This window comes from Alosa alosa, chromosome 6 (assembly GCF_017589495.1).
Source record: "Alosa alosa isolate M-15738 ecotype Scorff River chromosome 6, AALO_Geno_1.1, whole genome shotgun sequence".
In the NCBI taxonomy this organism is placed as follows: Eukaryota; Metazoa; Chordata; class Actinopteri; order Clupeiformes; family Clupeidae; genus Alosa; species Alosa alosa.
Window position 1 is genome coordinate 23,014,182 of NC_063194.1, and position 17,584 is coordinate 23,031,765.

The 17,584-nt window shown below is 40.1% G+C and overlaps 1 protein-coding gene and 1 long non-coding RNA gene across 2 annotated transcripts; both read left to right on the forward strand.

Annotated features, from left to right (window-relative positions):
* The first annotated feature begins 1,245 nt into the window (after positions 1–1,245).
* Positions 1,246–3,769, forward strand: LOC125296318. The gene is made up of 2 exons (XR_007193738.1): positions 1,246–1,348; positions 1,713–3,769. It is a non-coding gene; the product is annotated as an uncharacterized LOC125296318 (long non-coding RNA).
* Positions 3,770–4,920: 1,151 nt separating this feature from the next.
* On the forward strand, positions 4,921–8,500 carry selenow2a (selenoprotein W, 2a). Its single transcript, XM_048245755.1, has 4 exons — positions 4,921–5,077; positions 6,803–6,900; positions 7,002–7,078; positions 7,164–8,500. The coding sequence occupies exons 1-4, from the start codon at positions 5,049–5,051 to the stop codon at positions 7,245–7,247; spliced, it is 288 nt and encodes a 95-aa protein (XP_048101712.1). The 5' UTR covers positions 4,921–5,048; the 3' UTR covers positions 7,248–8,500.
* Positions 8,501–17,584: the final 9,084 nt, after the last annotated feature.

Below are 17,584 nucleotides of genomic sequence, written 5' to 3' on the forward strand. Positions count from 1 at the left end.
GATCCGTAGCAGAGCCCGTCTACTTATTAGACAATCTCTGTCCGTAGGTTAATTTCCCCTCCCCAACATAATCGAAGAAGAAGTGGGCTTATTTCCTTATTTCTATGAATGGAAGAAGAAGAAGCAGTCATGGCTGTAATGTCTTGTTGACAACTAAAATAACTAAAACTCAGGGACACCGTGTGGTTTATTAGACTCTCACGTTATCAACTGGCTTGATCTCTGTTTCGTAGCCTACATAGTAGGCCTAGGCTACTAAATGTACCAGCACCATCTACAGGAAACTCCATTCATAATGGGGTTGGCTGTAGGCTAATCGAAAAAATCAAAGCAACATTGAATCATCAATTCTTGCTGCCAGCTCCTGTCGTGCATAGGCTGCAGCATTAAAAAGACAATTAAAACTCCTTTGCCCTCTGGCTGCTCTGACATGATGCTAATTAGTGCTAATTACAAAGTTAACAGTTAACAGGTGCTATGTGATTTGATGATTTGAACAACAACACGACTAAAGTGGGATGCGGGCCTAATTTGCATAGCAATACAGATATCTCTAATGTCATTTCGCCTAGTCAAAACTCTAATTCAAGATATCTATAATTACATTTTGACTAGGCAGAATGAAAGTTAGATATCTCCAATTTCAGATATCTCTAATCAAAACTCATTCAAGATATCTATAACTTGATAATAGATATCTACAATCAAATTATAACTATCCCTAACTCCAGTTTGAGATATCTACAACGTCATTTTAACTAGTCATAATTCCATTTACAGATATCTACAATGTCATTTTGCCTAGTCAAAACTTAATTCAAGATATTGGAAAAGGAACATGTAGATATGGAGTGGAGTTATGACTAGTCAGAATCAAATTGTAGATATCTCTAACTGGAATTACAGATATCTACAATTCAAGATATCCAATGTAGATATCCGTAATTCACATAAATCTGCAACTGAATTGTAGACATCCGTAATGATAAACCCCATTGAAATGAATGGCAAATGTGGCGTCATTTGTCCTAGGAAGAATGTCTTTGTGGATACCTGAAATCACAATTATGGATAGGAAGAATTCAATTGCAGATATCTAAAAATGTTCGTTTTGACTAGGCAAAACTGAATGAATTACAGATATCTGCAATACATATCCAGTCTAGCGGGTAAATGTTAAAATCGCTTGCCATATTTACCTCGCTGGACAGTAGGATGCTCACCCGGATGTGACACACCAGGAAATACAAGAGCCAGCTGAGTGGCTGGCACGGGGCGTATATTTTGTCTTTAGTATGAATGGATGTTGTCGTCGGATTGAAATTCTGCTGTCCACTTTGTAATCTTGGTAAGACATAGTCCGGTAGTGTATTTACATCGACAAGGCTAAAGTGTAACTTATTTACGTATCTTAATCTTATTCATGAGAATGATGTATGCAGAGATACCCTAGGAAGAAGTAGCCCACATTCAAAATCTCTTCTTGATGTAGGCTATTTTCTATTTTATAGTAACCTAAATGGTCAATTTTATTACAATGTAATTATACTAGCTACACTATTCTAGCATCTAGCTTCTGTGGATACAAAAACGGTTACTTTTGGTCGAAATACATGCTTATTTCTGTCATTTTAATATGTAGCCTGATCATCTACAGTCTGTTCACTCATGATGCCCTGATGTGTCCCACATCATTTGTACTTTTTTGCTAGGTGGAGTGCTCTAAATAGCCACAGCTGTATGGCAACATTTCCTGTAGCAGCTCTTCTGTTCTAGAGGGCCACGATGACAATAATTGTGGATGCACTCTGGGCTGTATGGAGCATTGGGGCTTCGATCTATGACTACTTCCAAACCAGTGCTATAGAAGAGCGTATCCTTGCCCTTGAGAGTGTGCTGACCATCCACCAATGTGTCATTGGAGTACTGTCAGCTGGTCTGATCATCCTAGTCACATACATCTTCTTGAGAAAGCACTGACTGCCACAGGAGTGACAAGGATGCCATACTGTAGCTTACAAAAAAAAAGACTTGTGCCTTGAAGATTCTAACACTTTCTATGCTGAACACCCTCATTGGAACTGTCCCTTGATTTATTTCAAAATGTTTTTCATTCAGTATATGTTCAGGGATAGGAGACAAATAGCTGACTATTTATGTTTAGGTGACGCTTACTACAGCTGTGCGTGTGTTACAGGGACCAATCTGGCCGTTTTCATTATTGAAGATAGTTTAAAAAATTGGGCCAGGGAAATTAATTGGGAAGGATCATGAATGCAGGGATAGACCCTTTCAACAATAAAAACAAAAACAATGCTTGAACGTTCTATTTGGTTCCCAATCTACTTCCTCTGCATTAAGATAACATATGGAATGTTAAAACGGAAGCCTTGTGGGGCCAACTATGATGCTGATAATGGAACTCTCTTGAAAGGGTCTATAACATTTTTCCTGATAAGGGCAAGGTCAGGCCTTGTATTTAAATAATTGCTGCTCTTATTTGGAATTGAAACACTGTGTTTTTAATATGGATTGTGAAAATGTTTTAAGTAGAGCTAGGGTTCCCATGGCAATGGAAACCCTGGAAAAGTCATGGAATAGTAAAAACACATTTCCAGACCTGGACAAATCATGTAATTCGGGAAGTTCATTGAATGTTTTGGAAAAGTCATGAAGTTTCATTGTCCTACAGGCTACCAGGGACCATTGAGTAGTACGGTTCAGTTTGGTACAGTACGGTTTGGAATGGTTAACCCTGACCTGGCTTGTGCCTCGACTGCCAACAGCCTTTAGGTAGATAGGCGGGGTGAAGACTGGATACCGATAGCCGCATCAGCCAGATAAGTGGAGTTGATAAGGAGCTGGGACTGAGATGGACAACTTTGTATTTTTTTTGCCCAATCAACGGACTATTGATCTACGCCAGTGGTTCTCAAACTGTGGTACGGGTACCACTGGTGGTACGCAAACTCTCACTAGTGATACTCAGGGAGTCTCCAAGATGTCTTTTCATAAAGACTTGACAACGCAAAACAGTATGTACAATGTAAAATATGTAGCTGAATTGGCCTATAGGCACCTGTATTTTAATGCCGGTCATAATGGTGGTACTTGGAGAGCCAATTGTTTTTGTGGGTGGTACTCATTGTAAAAAGTTTGAGAACCACTGATCTACGCTATTGATCAGTTGTTTTGGTACCATTCACAAATTCTGACGGAATGGAAATGGAAACACAGATAATTGTGTACTGTACTGTACCAAACTGAACCATACCGCTCAGTGGAGACATGCCATTATGTAGCGTACACCATGTCACATAGCTTAATTGCTTCCTTCATAGATAAAGAATGGTTGGGGAGAAAACACGTTATCCAATCTCGTTGTTTAAGTCACATTTCATCATTAGCCCCAATATGTGACGTAAAGTAAGCCATACCTGTAGGCCATGAAAAGTCATGAAAATTTCACTCAAAGTTCACTCAAATTTCACTGAAAAAATTTGGAAACCTTTCCATGACTTGTCAGTGAAGACCCTGTAGAGCCTTGTAAATCAGTAGGCTATGATTTCAATACCTCTTGTCTCAACCCCCTAACTTACTGATGCTACTGTCTCTGAACTTACAACATTTTATTCTCATTTACTGAAGCCATTTACATCAGTGATTTTGTGTCAGTTATGTATTTCTTTGTCATAAATATTAATGTGCTGAAATGTCATATCATTTGCTACTACTTGGAAGTTGGCTTACATTAAAGGGAATTTCATGATGTCTTTTGTGATGAATACCTTGAAATCATCAATGTTGGCATTGTCTTGAGGCTGTAACTACCATTTTCTATATCTCAGATAGATAGATAGATAGATAGATAGATAGATAGATACTTTATTGATTCCCAGGGGAAATTCAAGAACTCTTAACTGTAGAATAAAATAATTTGATGAATGAAACACTGCAACTCCAACAGTTCATTGTTTTATTTACAGAATGGTGATTTGACTGACATTTATTATGGCTATCAATTGAAATAGCATTTAGACATAGGCAACCAGAAAGCATCTGTTTTTTTTTTGAGGGGGGGGGGTTGCCTTATTCCAGATGACATTTCAGATGGGCACTTCAATTCAGATACAGGCCATTACTGTATACGGTTTTATGGATAGTCTATTGTCATTTCGGATTTAATCTGATTAGGCTACTAGTCCACCTGGTTCCACCACTTGTCCACCATATAGACCTAAGAAATGTTATGGTTATGGTTATGCCTTTGTCCAAAGCGACACATAAATACAAACAACATAATAATATTTAAAATTGAACAGGGAACAGATTAGAATGTAGGTCAAATGTAATAAGGAGAATAGTTATAATACACAATAATATCAATTCAATCAATAGCCTAATAAAAAGCAATGGAAAAAAAGGGGAAAGGCAATAATAAAACAATAATGTCCATTCAATCAATAATATAAAAACAATGACATGCTAGACTACATTAAGGAGAATCAATAATAAACAATAATGTCAAATTACAGCCCAATTGAAATAAAACAACATTATACAAACCATAACACATAAGCGCTTAAACAACTAAGTATATGTTGAATGGGAATGTCTTTAGACCCCTCTTAAACGACCATGTAGCCTAAAGTGTTAGATACCTGGTCCAACCATATCTTTAAGGTTCATCAGTATCTTCGAAACTCAACAATTTATATATAAAACAAATTATGTATGGTGTAAGTCGACTGTTAACTGTCTATGAAAACAAAATCTTTGTTATAGTAGGAAGCTGAAAACATGGTTTCGTTAGGATGTAACAGCGAGATGCACTGAAGTCAATAACACAGCAATGGGTTACAATTAATAGTCTGTTGCCTTTAACGTTACGGCCAGTAGATGGCAATCGTATACACCCGGCTCTGCCCATTTCAGCACAGAACCGTCTCTTCTTTCTGCGGCTGTTTCAGCATTTAAAACCTGCTGCTCAACTGAGAGATTACAACACAGCATTACACACACACCAGGAAGCAAAAGAGAAAAGAGAGATGGGCGTCCAAATCAAAGTCGAATACTGGTGAGAAATGTAACGTTATTTTATACTAGATTAAGTGTAAACGCCACATGGTTTTGATAATAACATTGCAGCACGCCACGCCACCTTCTTTTCAACCAAGCCAAAACAGAAGCCAACGTTAGCATCTGTTTACGTTAACGTTGGCTAGCACACATGTTATCAAGCTTTGTTGCTAGCCGGCAGTTTTAATCTCACCTTACTATTTTTACAGGTTGGGTGAGTAGTTCTAAATAAGAGGGTGCTATGCCTGGTTAGGAGCATTGCAACAGCTACATAACGTTACAGCAGAGCCCGTCTAGTTACACGATGTGCAATGTAGCTAATGCTAAAAGCTAGCTGTGTAACATTAGCAGCTAGCTGCTAACCTGAACCAGAGAATGTCCGTAAACGGGCTCTGCCTGAACTGATTTTGCTCAACCATCTGATTGTAGATGTGTATTCAACAAACATAAACGTTGGCAACGTTAAGCACAGATTATATCAGCGAGGTGTTCTGTGTGTTGCATAGACTGTAGTCTATGGTGTGTTGTTAGTGATAGTTTAAAGGTAGCTTCTAAGGTAGCTTCTAAGGGTTATCTCTATTCTGAAATCCAGCTTCTAATGCTGTCATAAAACAAGATTATCCTCCTTAAACATTAACCCATCTAATTAAAGGAGGATAAAATCGAATGACTTATGTCTACTACTCAGCTCTCTAACGTACAATTTAGATTATTTAATGGTTCTTGAACGAAGTTTTTTTTTATCTACCTTGGCAACCAGCATGGTACAACGACATTATAGTCCAGTAGGTGGCAGCAAAGATCTTAGAGCGAAGCGCTCTAGAATCTTTAGAGGCGCATTGATTGTGATTCTGGGTTGATGTTTAAACACTTTTCAGATAGGCAACTGATACCAGCTGATGGCAATATCTTTGCATTTGTTTGTTTACTACTTTTTTTGTTGTGAATCATACCATTTTGTGGCAGCAAGGCAAACAAAAATATTCACTATAAGAAAAATAACTTAATGTTATCAAGTCTCTCAGCCCTTCATAGCACAAATATGCCAGTCCATAGCACAGCCATTGACTGTAGGATTCATCTATGAGCAGCACAACATTTAGGCCAATATGATATCACTCTAAAATGTTTGATTTAGGCCAGAGACTTTCTAATGAGGAGACACAGCACTCAAAAAATCCTCCATAGAAATGCATGGGGTTAGTTTGTAACGTGTTGTGTTGTGAATACATTGAGCCAATCATGTGGTGTGTTGTGAAGACATCGTGCTAATCATGTGTTGTGATCTCGCTGCTGGAGCAAGATTGGTGTCGTGAAGCCTTGCGCACACGCATTTCTGCCGAAATAGATGCCCGATAAGTGCCCAAAAAGAGTTGCAATATGGCCGCTGAGTGGAGGGACTTGCCTAAAAGGACTTTGTTTAGGCTAGCTAGTTCAGAATTGATGTTATAAGATTAGCCACTACCATCGGGGAAAATGTCATTATTTGCAGAGGTTGATACCTGTCAAAAAGACAAATATCAGCCGACCTAGATGTTGGGCAGATATATTGTGTATTTATTTATTTATTTATTTATTTTTATTTGGCTGCTGTGGGAAATCTAACAAAGTAGGCTACAATGAATTTAACATCTCATTATGTGGATAAATGACACAATGTTGCTGCCCATCTAAAACTTATCTAGTCAACATCGTTTTCAGTGTAATCTCTCCTATTTCACAGTGGCGGATGAGGCTACGAGCCCCGCTATCAGGAGCTCAAGCGGGTGGTCACTGCAGAGTTTCCTGAGGCGGAGGTGTCTGGCTTTGTAGGGAGGCAAGGTATGATCATTTGTGTGTGTGTTTTATATCAGTAATCTGATTAATTTAGGAGTTCACTTCAGGATGGCTGCTGAACCTTACAATTGTTTTCTCTTTCACAGGGAGCTTTGAAATTGAGATCAATGGGCAGCTGATCTTTTCCAAGATGGAAACCAGCGGCTTTCCCTATGAAGATGACGTAAGTTGTTCAAAGCCCGTATACGATCATTTGTTAGTTTATTTCAAAACCGTATTTACTTGAACGTTGCCCCTGTTTCCTTTAGGTGATGGATGCCATCCAGAAAGCAAGTGAAGGCAAGCCGGTGGAGAAGATCACCAAGAGCCGGCCGCCATGCGTCATCTTGTAACCACGTTGCCCCTCTGACTCCTGACCCATGGCCCTTGACTGTGACCGCATCTCTCCTCAAGAGTCCACGTCTCTTAAGCTTAGATCCTGGGAAACACTGCCACCTTTTTCCTCTGTAACCATGTACATGTTGCCAGAACATCCGGTGTCTGTTAAGTGATGTTGAGTTGACTGCAGAGATGCGTTAATGGTCCCTCAGGTGAGTCCTCTCTCCTGTCTGCTCCTGTGAGGTGGGGTTTGAACATTTATGATTACTGTAGCTCAAAGGTCAAAGGTTACAGTATGAAGAGACCTGTCCAGACGCACCTTTTGCAGGAACAGAATGACAGAGGAGACCTGGGGGTTTGGCATAGGTGTTGGGAGTCATGATCATTTTCCAAAAGCCAGTTTGCCTAGTCCAAGTATACCTGATTTTGGTTCGTTTTTTTTTTTTTTTTTTATTATCATCACATTAGACTTTTCTTTCTCAAAAGAAGAAACATGCTGCTGTTGGTAGTCTTGTCATATTGATGCTTAATATGTAAAGGATGACAAAATTGTTTTTTTTTTGTTGTTGTCTGTTTTTACAAGAAATGCAAAAATAATTACGCACAATTTGCAAATTGCAAATAACACCAATGTAATACGGAGAATAAACTAGTTGGCTTGAACAAAGTGCTAACAAACTTTTCTCTTTAACTAATATGAAGTCTTGTGCAGTGCTCTTCTTGACGAGCTCTGTTCACCTCCTCACCTTTCTGTCTTTGACCATCTTGATTCACTTTAAATTTACTTTTAAAGTGTCACTTAAAATGTCTTTGTGATTTAACTGTAGTTTCCCGTTGGTTTTCTAGAGAACTGCTGTGGTATGTTAAAAATAGAGGTCTACAAAGGCAACTGAAAACGGGTATCTAATGTCCGCAGCACATATTGGCGTTTGCTCTGTACCGTACTCCAGTGGTTTTCGCCCCAGACCTGGTAACAGAAGGTTTTATTGTGAATTTATAATGTGTGATTGCCATCAGTCATTGGCCAGTCATCAGAAAGTTAGGATAAACCTTTGAGAAATCCCAGACATCAAAGTACTGTCTGTTGAATTATTGACATTTTAACAATGGTCTTGTAGGAGAATTCTATGTTCTCATGTTGCTTTCAGATATATCATTACTAATGTAAAGCTAATCAATGATAGAAATTCAGCTCAGGGATTTTTCAGTTGCTATGAATGACCGGGATGATTGATTTAAATAACTTCAATAAATATGATTAATTACATATTGTGCAATTTCACATTTGTTCTATTTTCATATTAACTTTATGGCCAATATGACCAATAAAAAAACAGATCACAGTGTGCGTGCTGGGGGGTTAGCAATAACATAATCAGTGTAAATGTTAAATTGCATTATGAGCATCACAGAAGCCTGGTGTCTTAGGTGAAATATGACCTTTATGGCCACATTTCATACAATTTGGTATCATTAGCTGAGATGAAACAGCACACCACAATCCTGATGATCTCTCATATCACATAACAAACCTCAGCTCAAAGCAGCCCGCATCGAGGGAGCAGTCTTTAAACATCTCAGTCTGTGACCGATTGAAGAACAATACCAATGGGCTGTTCGGTTTCAAAGACAGCAGAAATGGATATAAACGTGAGAATTGAATATTGGTAAGCTTTGCATGGTTTCACAATTATTGTTTAACTTTAATCTAGCTTTTGAACAGATATTAATATATATTGAAGAATTTTAGGGAACTTACCCTATATGGAACTGTACATGGTATTATAATTTTACCCAAATTAAAATTGAGTTTATTTACTGAACATACTAACACAATCAACAAATGTTTTTAATATTTAACATTCGCGTTCTGTTGATTGTGTTTGATAGGGGAGGGTGAGGCTATGGGTCCCGCTTTGTGAACCTCAAACAGGGGCTAGTCACACGGTTTCCCAGAGCAATGATTTCTGGCTTTCTTGGGAGGAAAGGTAGGTTTTATGAGAACCAGTTCTACTGAGTAGTTTGTTACAGGTTATTGCCATCCAATGGATCGCATAATATAAATCTTTCTTTTTCTTGGAGAAATACCAAATGGAGTGCCTGGAGACAAAAGAGTGGGCAGGCTCATGAGTGCTAATCACTTTATTTTTCACTTGTGCTCCCAGTCTGCAATGTTCCCTCCTATCATGATAAACCTGCTCTGTATGTTTTTTTTAAATGTTATTTTATGAGCCAGCCTTGCATACACTCTTTCTATAGATAGAAAGCATGAACAAATTGGATAAATTGGTTAGGTCATTTGTGTGATATCACAAATAGGCTACTAGCTTATGTCATTATTGACTTCACTGACCTGTATAATAATTTTGAGACAGGATGATTTATTTATATATGTTATGTGCACACAGTTACACAGGCAAAGGAAAGTATATAGCCATGACATGCAGATGCAAATCCAGAGTTGACATATTCAGAAAAACCTCCTCGTTCCCTTTCCTTCTAATTTAACTAGAGAAAAGTTAAGGCGCTGAGTTTTACTGCTAGAAATTCTATTAGAGTATTCTAGAATTCTATTATAAGTGCACATTGCCCTCAAAGTCATACATCACATGCATCTATCGTATTTATACTGGCCACAGACTGGAAAACCACTTAATTTTAAAACTAACACTAAGTTGTTATTGTGATTTTTTTGCTTGGAAGACCTGTGTGTAATGTAATTCATCTGATGTGATGATCCCTGCAGACAGCTTTGAGGTAGAGGTTAATGGAGAGCTGGTCTTTTCCAAGCTGAAGAGCAGCAGCTTTCCCACTGAAGAAGATGTGAGTATAATACAATTACACAAAAACAACCAAATGGTGTTTGGCTTTCAGAGCTTGTTATAGATCAATATTGTCCGACTGCTGTAATATGAGTTGAGGCGAGTTCAAATACACATACATAAATAGTTAAAACACAAGAGGAACAGTCAAGGCAATAGCTGGTTGCTGACGGTTTGAGTGTGTGATTATTTAATTAAATCACTGGTTGGTTATTCCATTGTGCCACATTTTATTTTTATTTTCCCTGTTTTCTTCTGGTCTTCAGGTCATTGCTGTTGTGCACAGAGCCTCCGAGGGAAAGTCATTGGTCAGAAATGACCGGCAAGTCATCACCAATCCCACGGCCTGTGTTATTTCATAAGCTCTTCAACGCACACTTAATCTGTGTCCTATTATAGTCTCATTCACTCAAAAACATGGTGTCTACTACTATACTGTATGGACCCTTTCAAGAGAGTTCCATTATCAGCATCATAGTTGGTCCCACAAGACTTCCTTTTTAACATTCCATATGTTATCTTAATGCAGAGGAAGTAGATTGGGGCCCAAATAGAATGTTCAAGCATTGTTTTTGTTTTTATTGATGAAAGGGTCCATACTACTATTGCCAACACAGCTAAAAAATTCAGTGGACTTCTCTCTGTTACTTGAAGGTAAAATGACCTCTCTTTATAGGTTGCAGGTTACACATGCAGGTAACCAACAATATGCGTAGCATTTCAAGATGCCACAATGCTCTGCATCCAAACGAGTGCACATTTCAAATTCATTCATGCCATGGAATCATTTGTTTGTCAAAGAATAACTAAACTTATTAAGCTATCTACCAACACACACATTGCTTTTTGCCTTATGTTTTGTTAAAGGGGAAATCTGGCCGATTTTTACATGGTTCTTGATCGCTAGACGTCGCCGAGTAGTAGGCTACTGTTGATAGGAAAAATAATGACCAAAATCAGTGCTACAGAACTGGAGTAGCTGCAGCTAATGGTCAGTACTCCCGTTGATACAATGCTAGATCTGGGGGTGTAACAGATCCCAGCTAGCTTAGCTGTGCGTGTGAGAAACTTCACATACATAAAAACACACACAAGCAGGCACACACACGCATAAACACACACACACACACACACACACACCATTACCCCCACACACCCACTCACAAGCGAACACACACACGCAGACACATAAAACACACACACACACATGCAGGCAAGCAGACACACGCACACAAACACACACACACGCACAGAAGCACACATACAGTATAAGGAAAAAAGACAAACTCTCTTATGATATTTTTAGATATTCTCTAAATATGTACCAAAACTCTGTTAAGTCAGCTAGAACAGCTAGAAGCTAGAAGTTGATTGCCAATAATGCTCACAGACCTAAAGTATTGTAGTACCATCCACTCTATTTTAAATCCTCCTGCTGCTGCTTCCAATATCTATCCCACCACTAAAATTCTCAATTTCTTCATTGAAAAGATTGATAATGTTAAATCTCAAATTCCTTCGCTAAATTCTGATCCCTCAGTGAAAAAAACTTTCACCCAGCTGCCCTCAGCAGTGGCAACCAGTGTCACCTTTCCAGCTATGAAGTGGTCTTTTGCCACTCAGATGTTTTACCTTCACACCTGTTTAAGGAAGTTAACATCATTTGCCCTGTTGTTTTGGCCATTATTAATAGCTCCTTATCTACTGCAGTGGTCCCCTCTAGTTTTAAGCATGCAATTGTCCAACCTCTATAAGAAGCCCAGTCTTGATTATAGTGACCTGAAAAACTATAGGCCTATTTCTAGATTACCTTTTGTTTCAAAGATCCTGGAAAAAGTTGTTCTCTCTCAGGTTACCTCCTATTTGAATGCTTTCAATATCCAAGATAAATATTAGTCTGGTTTTAGAACACTTCATAATACTGAATGTGCTCTACTTAAAGGTGCTCTAAGCGATGCTGGGTAACGTCACTTCTGTTGACTTTCAAACAAAACAGAGAGCTAGCTCACTACTTCCTCCCCCTCCCTCCTGTGCTGCTACCGTGCAATTGAAAGTCTTCTAAACGCGCAGCTCGTCTGTGATTTGGTGGAACAGTTTGTTATGTTTTAATGGGCTAGGTTTGCCCAGGTTGTTTTTGTTGCCGTTTTTGGAGCCTGGGCTGTCCACAGAGGTTGCGTTTTTTTTTTTAGTGTATTCAGGACACAGACAGCTAGCGGTTGGCTAGGTGATGTTTGCAGTAAGTGACATAAAATGTTTTAGCCTAAAAAACACGTGGCATCACTTAGAGCAACTTTAAGGTGCACAGTGATATTCTTTGCTTGGTAGATAATGGCTATTGATAGATAGATAGATAGATAGATCACTGAGACTTGGATCAAACCAGAGAACACTGCCACCCCGGCTGCACTCTCCACTAACCTTACACTATCCCACACCCCTCGCCCATCTGGACGAGGAGGCGGGACGGGCCTGCTGATCTCCAACAAATGGAAATTCACCCCGCTACTGCCTTCAAACAAATATGTCTCATTCGAATTCCATGCCATCACAGTGATCGCCCCAGCAAAACTCTCCACGCTGGTCATCTATCCCCTCCAGGCCAATCTAGGGCGACTTTTTTGACGAAACTTGACACTCTGCTATCCTCCATCCCTGAGCATGACTGTCCGCTTCTTGTTCTAGGGGATATGAACATCCACTTAGATGCCCCAGGCTCAACGGACTTTTGGCCCTGGTCCACTCCTTTGACCTCGAACTGGTTCAAAGCCCACCGACTCACAAAGCTGGCAAAGAGCTTGACTTGATCTTCACTTCGAACTGCAGCACAGACACCCTCATGGTGGCGCCTCTCCATCTTTCTGACCACTTCTTCATCCAGTTCAATGTCAGCCTGTCCAGAACAGCCTCCGCTCCTCAGCCGATGGTCACGTTCCGCCCGCAACATCCGAACCTGTCTCCAACGCACTTCTCCTCTGTGGTTGCCTCCGGTCTACCTCCACTCAACACCTTCTCCTCTCTCTGGAGGTTAATGAAAACCACTGACTCAGCTCTGCTCCACACTGACCTCGTGTCTGGACGAGCTGTGCCCTCTTACCACAAGGCCAGCTCGATCCAAACATTCTCATCCATGGCTAAATGATGCCCTCCGATCGCTTGGCGCACCAAACTCAGAGCCGCGGAGAGGAAATGGCACAAATCCAAACTAGCTGACGACCTCAAAACTACCAGACACTCCTGACCTCCATCACTGCTGCTAAGACTGCTTTCTACCATGACAAAATCAACAGCTACAGACACTTTCAAAACTTTTTTCTCAACCTTCAAATCGCTACTCAACCCTCAGCTGCCTCCTCCTCCATCCAGCCTTACTGCAGATACCCTCGCCTCATTTTTTACAAACAAAGTGGGCGGCAATCAGCAGTCAATTCTCTACATGCCCACTCCACGCATCTGACTCAGATACCGCCTCCTACAACCTCTAGGGACTGCTGGAACATCTTTTTTTCATTCACGCCTCTCTCGAGAGTGAAGTGTCCAGACTCCTGACATGCAGCCGTCCTACCACATGCTCGCTGGACCCTATACCCTCTGAGCCTACTTCAGTCCATCAGCCCGACCATCGCTCCAGCTATCACACATGTGATCAATGCCTCGCTAACCTCCGGCACATTTCCAACAGCGCCTCAAAGTGGCCCGGTAACACCATTACTTAAGAAAGCTTCTCTCAACCCTGCTCAAGTCGAGAACTACCGCCCTGTCTCACTACTGCCTTTCCTATCCAAAGGCATTGAACGAGCAGTCTCCAAACAGGTCTCTGACTTCCTTTCACAGAACAACCTTCTGGATCCAAATCAGTCTGGGTTCAAAAGCGGCCACTCTACCGAAAACGGCTCTGCTGTCTGTAACAGAAGCCTTAAAGAAGCCAGGGCGACCGGCCGGGTCATCAGTACTCATTCTGCTTGACTTATCGGCTGCCTTTGACACGGTTAATCACCGTATCCTTCTCTCTATACTGCTGACATGGGAATCTCGGTTCTCTGCTCTCTCCTGGTTTGAATCCTACCTCACAGGACGCTTTCGTTTAACGTTATCATGGCTTGGTCAGCTATCCAAGACCTCACCATCTCACCACAGGGGTCCCCAGGGCTCAGTGCTGGGCCCCCTCCTCTTGCTATCTACACCACCTCCTTGGGACAGATTATCCGTTAAGACGGCTTCTCATACCACTGCTATGCAGACGACACACAGCTCTATCTGTCCTTTCCACCTGACGACCCCCTGGTTTCAGCACGGATCTCAGATTGCCTTTCAGACATAGCTACATGGATGAAGGCACACCACCTCCAGCTGAACCTCTCAAAGACTGAACTGCTGGTCATCCCAGCTAAACCTACCATACACCACGACATCAACATCAAATTTGACTCCCTGTCTGTTTCACCGACCAGGACTGCAAGAAATCTAGGAGTTGTTCTCGACAACCAACTAAACTTCTCAGATCATGTTGCCTCAGTTAAGCCCGGTCATGCCGTTTAAGCACTCTACAACATACGGGAAAATCAGGACTTACTTGACTCAAGATGCTACCCAACTTCTGGTTCAGGCAATAGTCATCTCACGACTCGACTACTGCAATGCCCTCCTGACAGGTCTCCCAGCCTGCGCCAGTGAAACCACTTCAGATGATCCAGAACAGCGGGCGGCGCCTGGTCTACAACCAACCCAAAAGGGCACATGTTACCCGCTGCTCATCCAGCTACACTGGCTACCTATGGCGGCCCGCATTAAATTCAAGTCTCTAACGCTTGCCTACAAAGTAGTCTCCGGTTCTGCTCCCACCTACTTGAATGCCCTCATACAGACTTACACTACCTCCAGACCGCTCTCGCTCCTCTGATCTAACGACGCCTAGCTCTACCACCCGGGCGCTCAAGCCAATCCAAACTTTTCTCATCTGTTGTTCCTCGTTGGTGGAACACACTGCCAGTTCCTACAAGGGCAGGGACATCCTTTTCCACTTTCAAAAAACTCATGAAGACCCAGCTCTTTAGAGAACATCTACTCTCATAGCAACACTTACAACAAGTCTTACTGATCCTAGCACTCACCAGCCGTTTTAAACTGACAAGTAACTGCTAAAAACAGCACTCACCGACGCACTTATTCTTACTGTACTCTAATGTTTTTTGAAACTGTCCTAAAATTGTGAGAATTGTTCTAAAACTTACTGTTTACCATGTTGTTAGTCGCTTTGGTTAAAAAGCGTCAGCCTAATGTAATGTAATGTAATGTAATGTAGATAGATAGATACTTTATTGATCCCCAGGGGAAATTCAAGGTGCCCTCATTGTGCCCTCTTAGCACTTCTTGACCTTAGTGCAGCTTTTGACACTATTGACCATAGCATCCTTTTAAAACGTCTGAAGGTTGAAGTTGGTCTGCAAGGGGTGGTGTTGAAATAGTTCACATCATATCTGAATGATAGAACATTCTCTGTAACATTAGGCAATTGCTCTTCATCCTTTGCTCCTATTAAATGTGGTGTCCCTCAGGGACCCATTTTAGGCCCTCTGCTATCCTATATATGCTCCCTCTTGGCTCCATCCTTAACAAACACAACATTTAATATCACTGCTATGCAGATGACTCTCAATTTTACCTGCCATTAACAACCGAAAGTTCCTGCAATTTGCACAGCCTGTTTAACTGCCTTAAGGACATATAGTTGGATGGCTACAAATTTCTTACAATGAAATGAAAAGAAAACAGAGATAATTATGTTCAGTCCACTTAGCTGTTGCTAAACTAAAAAATGCACTTGGGCCTCTGGCTGTAAATTGCCACAGTGAGGTCAGAAATTGGTGTTTAGTAGTGTGGTTAAGAGAAGCTTTTTTCAACTAAGAACAATAGCTAAATTAAAGCTCTGGCTCTCATATACTGATTTAGAAACTATAATCCATTCATTTGTTACATCTAGGCTGGACTATTGTAACTCTCTGTATTTAGGTCTGAACCAATCTACCCTTGCTAGACTTCAATTAGTCCAAAATGTATAGCAACTCCTTACTGGAACTAAGAAACATATGCACATAAGTGCTGGCCCAACTCCACTGGTTACAGAATTCATTTTAAAGTTTTGCTTTTTGTTTTCAAAGCCCTAAATGGGACGGCACCACAGTATATCTGTGACCTTTTAAGTCCCTACTCTCCTTCTACACTAAGATCTCCCTCGCAACATCTCGCCCCAATGCAACCCTAAAAACGAAAGGTTGCTGTTGCTGAACTGTTGCTGCCCCTCGACTCTGGAATGATCTCCCCATAGAAATGAAGTCCTCTCCCACTATCAGTAGCTTTAAATCTAATTTAAAGACCCATCTATTTTCTTTGGCCTTTAATGTCCATTAATTCTCCCCTTGTTTGTTTATTTATCATATTTATATTTATTTTCAGCATTATATTAACTGCCATCTTTAACTTTACTGTACATTTTGCTCTAGGCCTATAGTAGTAGTAGTTTTATGGTTATGGTCATGGTTATGGATTTAGCAGACGCCTTTGTCCAAAGCGACACATAAATACAAAAAACAACATAATAATATTTAAAATTGAACAGGGAACAGATTAGAATGTAGGTCAAATATAATGAGGAGAATAGTTATAATACACAATAATATCAATTCAATCAATAGCCTAATAAAAAAGCAATGGAAAAAAAGGGGAAAGGCAATAATAAAACAATGACATGCTAGACTACATTAAGGAGAATATCAATAATAAACAATAATGTCAAATTAATTAACAGCCCAATTAAAATAAAACAACATTATACAAACCATAACACATAAGCGCTTAAACAACTAAGTATATGTTGAATAGGAATGTCTTTAGACCCCTCTTAAACTACCCAAAACTACCACAGGAACGGAGAGCACTGGTCATTTATGTTTTGTTTTATTACTGTTTTCATTTAATTTTATTTCTGTCAGCACCTTGGGTCAATTGCATTGTGTTTAAGTGTACTATATAAATACATATGACTTGACTTGACTTGACATATACACAAAAGCAAACACACACACATGCACACACTAATTTACATAAACAAATGTTGCAAGAGTAGAGAATGGAGTAGGAGATGGAGACAAATTGACAAGTGTGATTTGTATTTGCGGAGAGAATGTGCAGAACTGCATGAGCAGGGATCATATTTTGTACCGTTCTGTGGTACATCTAGTTTTAACTATTCTATTGTTTCTATCTGTAAGTCGCTATGGATAAAAGCTAAATCATATAATCATAACCATAATTCATTATTGTTATTATTATTATTATTAGTAGTAGTAGTAGTAGTAGTATGTTAATTAAACAATATTGAACAAAATATGCTACACAACACTTCCCAAACAGAGTTCTAGCAATTAGTTCTAGAATCATTATGATGCAGTTATGTGTCATAATCCAACAATGCACAAAGTTCTGTGAGTGTCATGGTGACCATGGTAACATTTAAAAGGGGATGCCAAGATCTT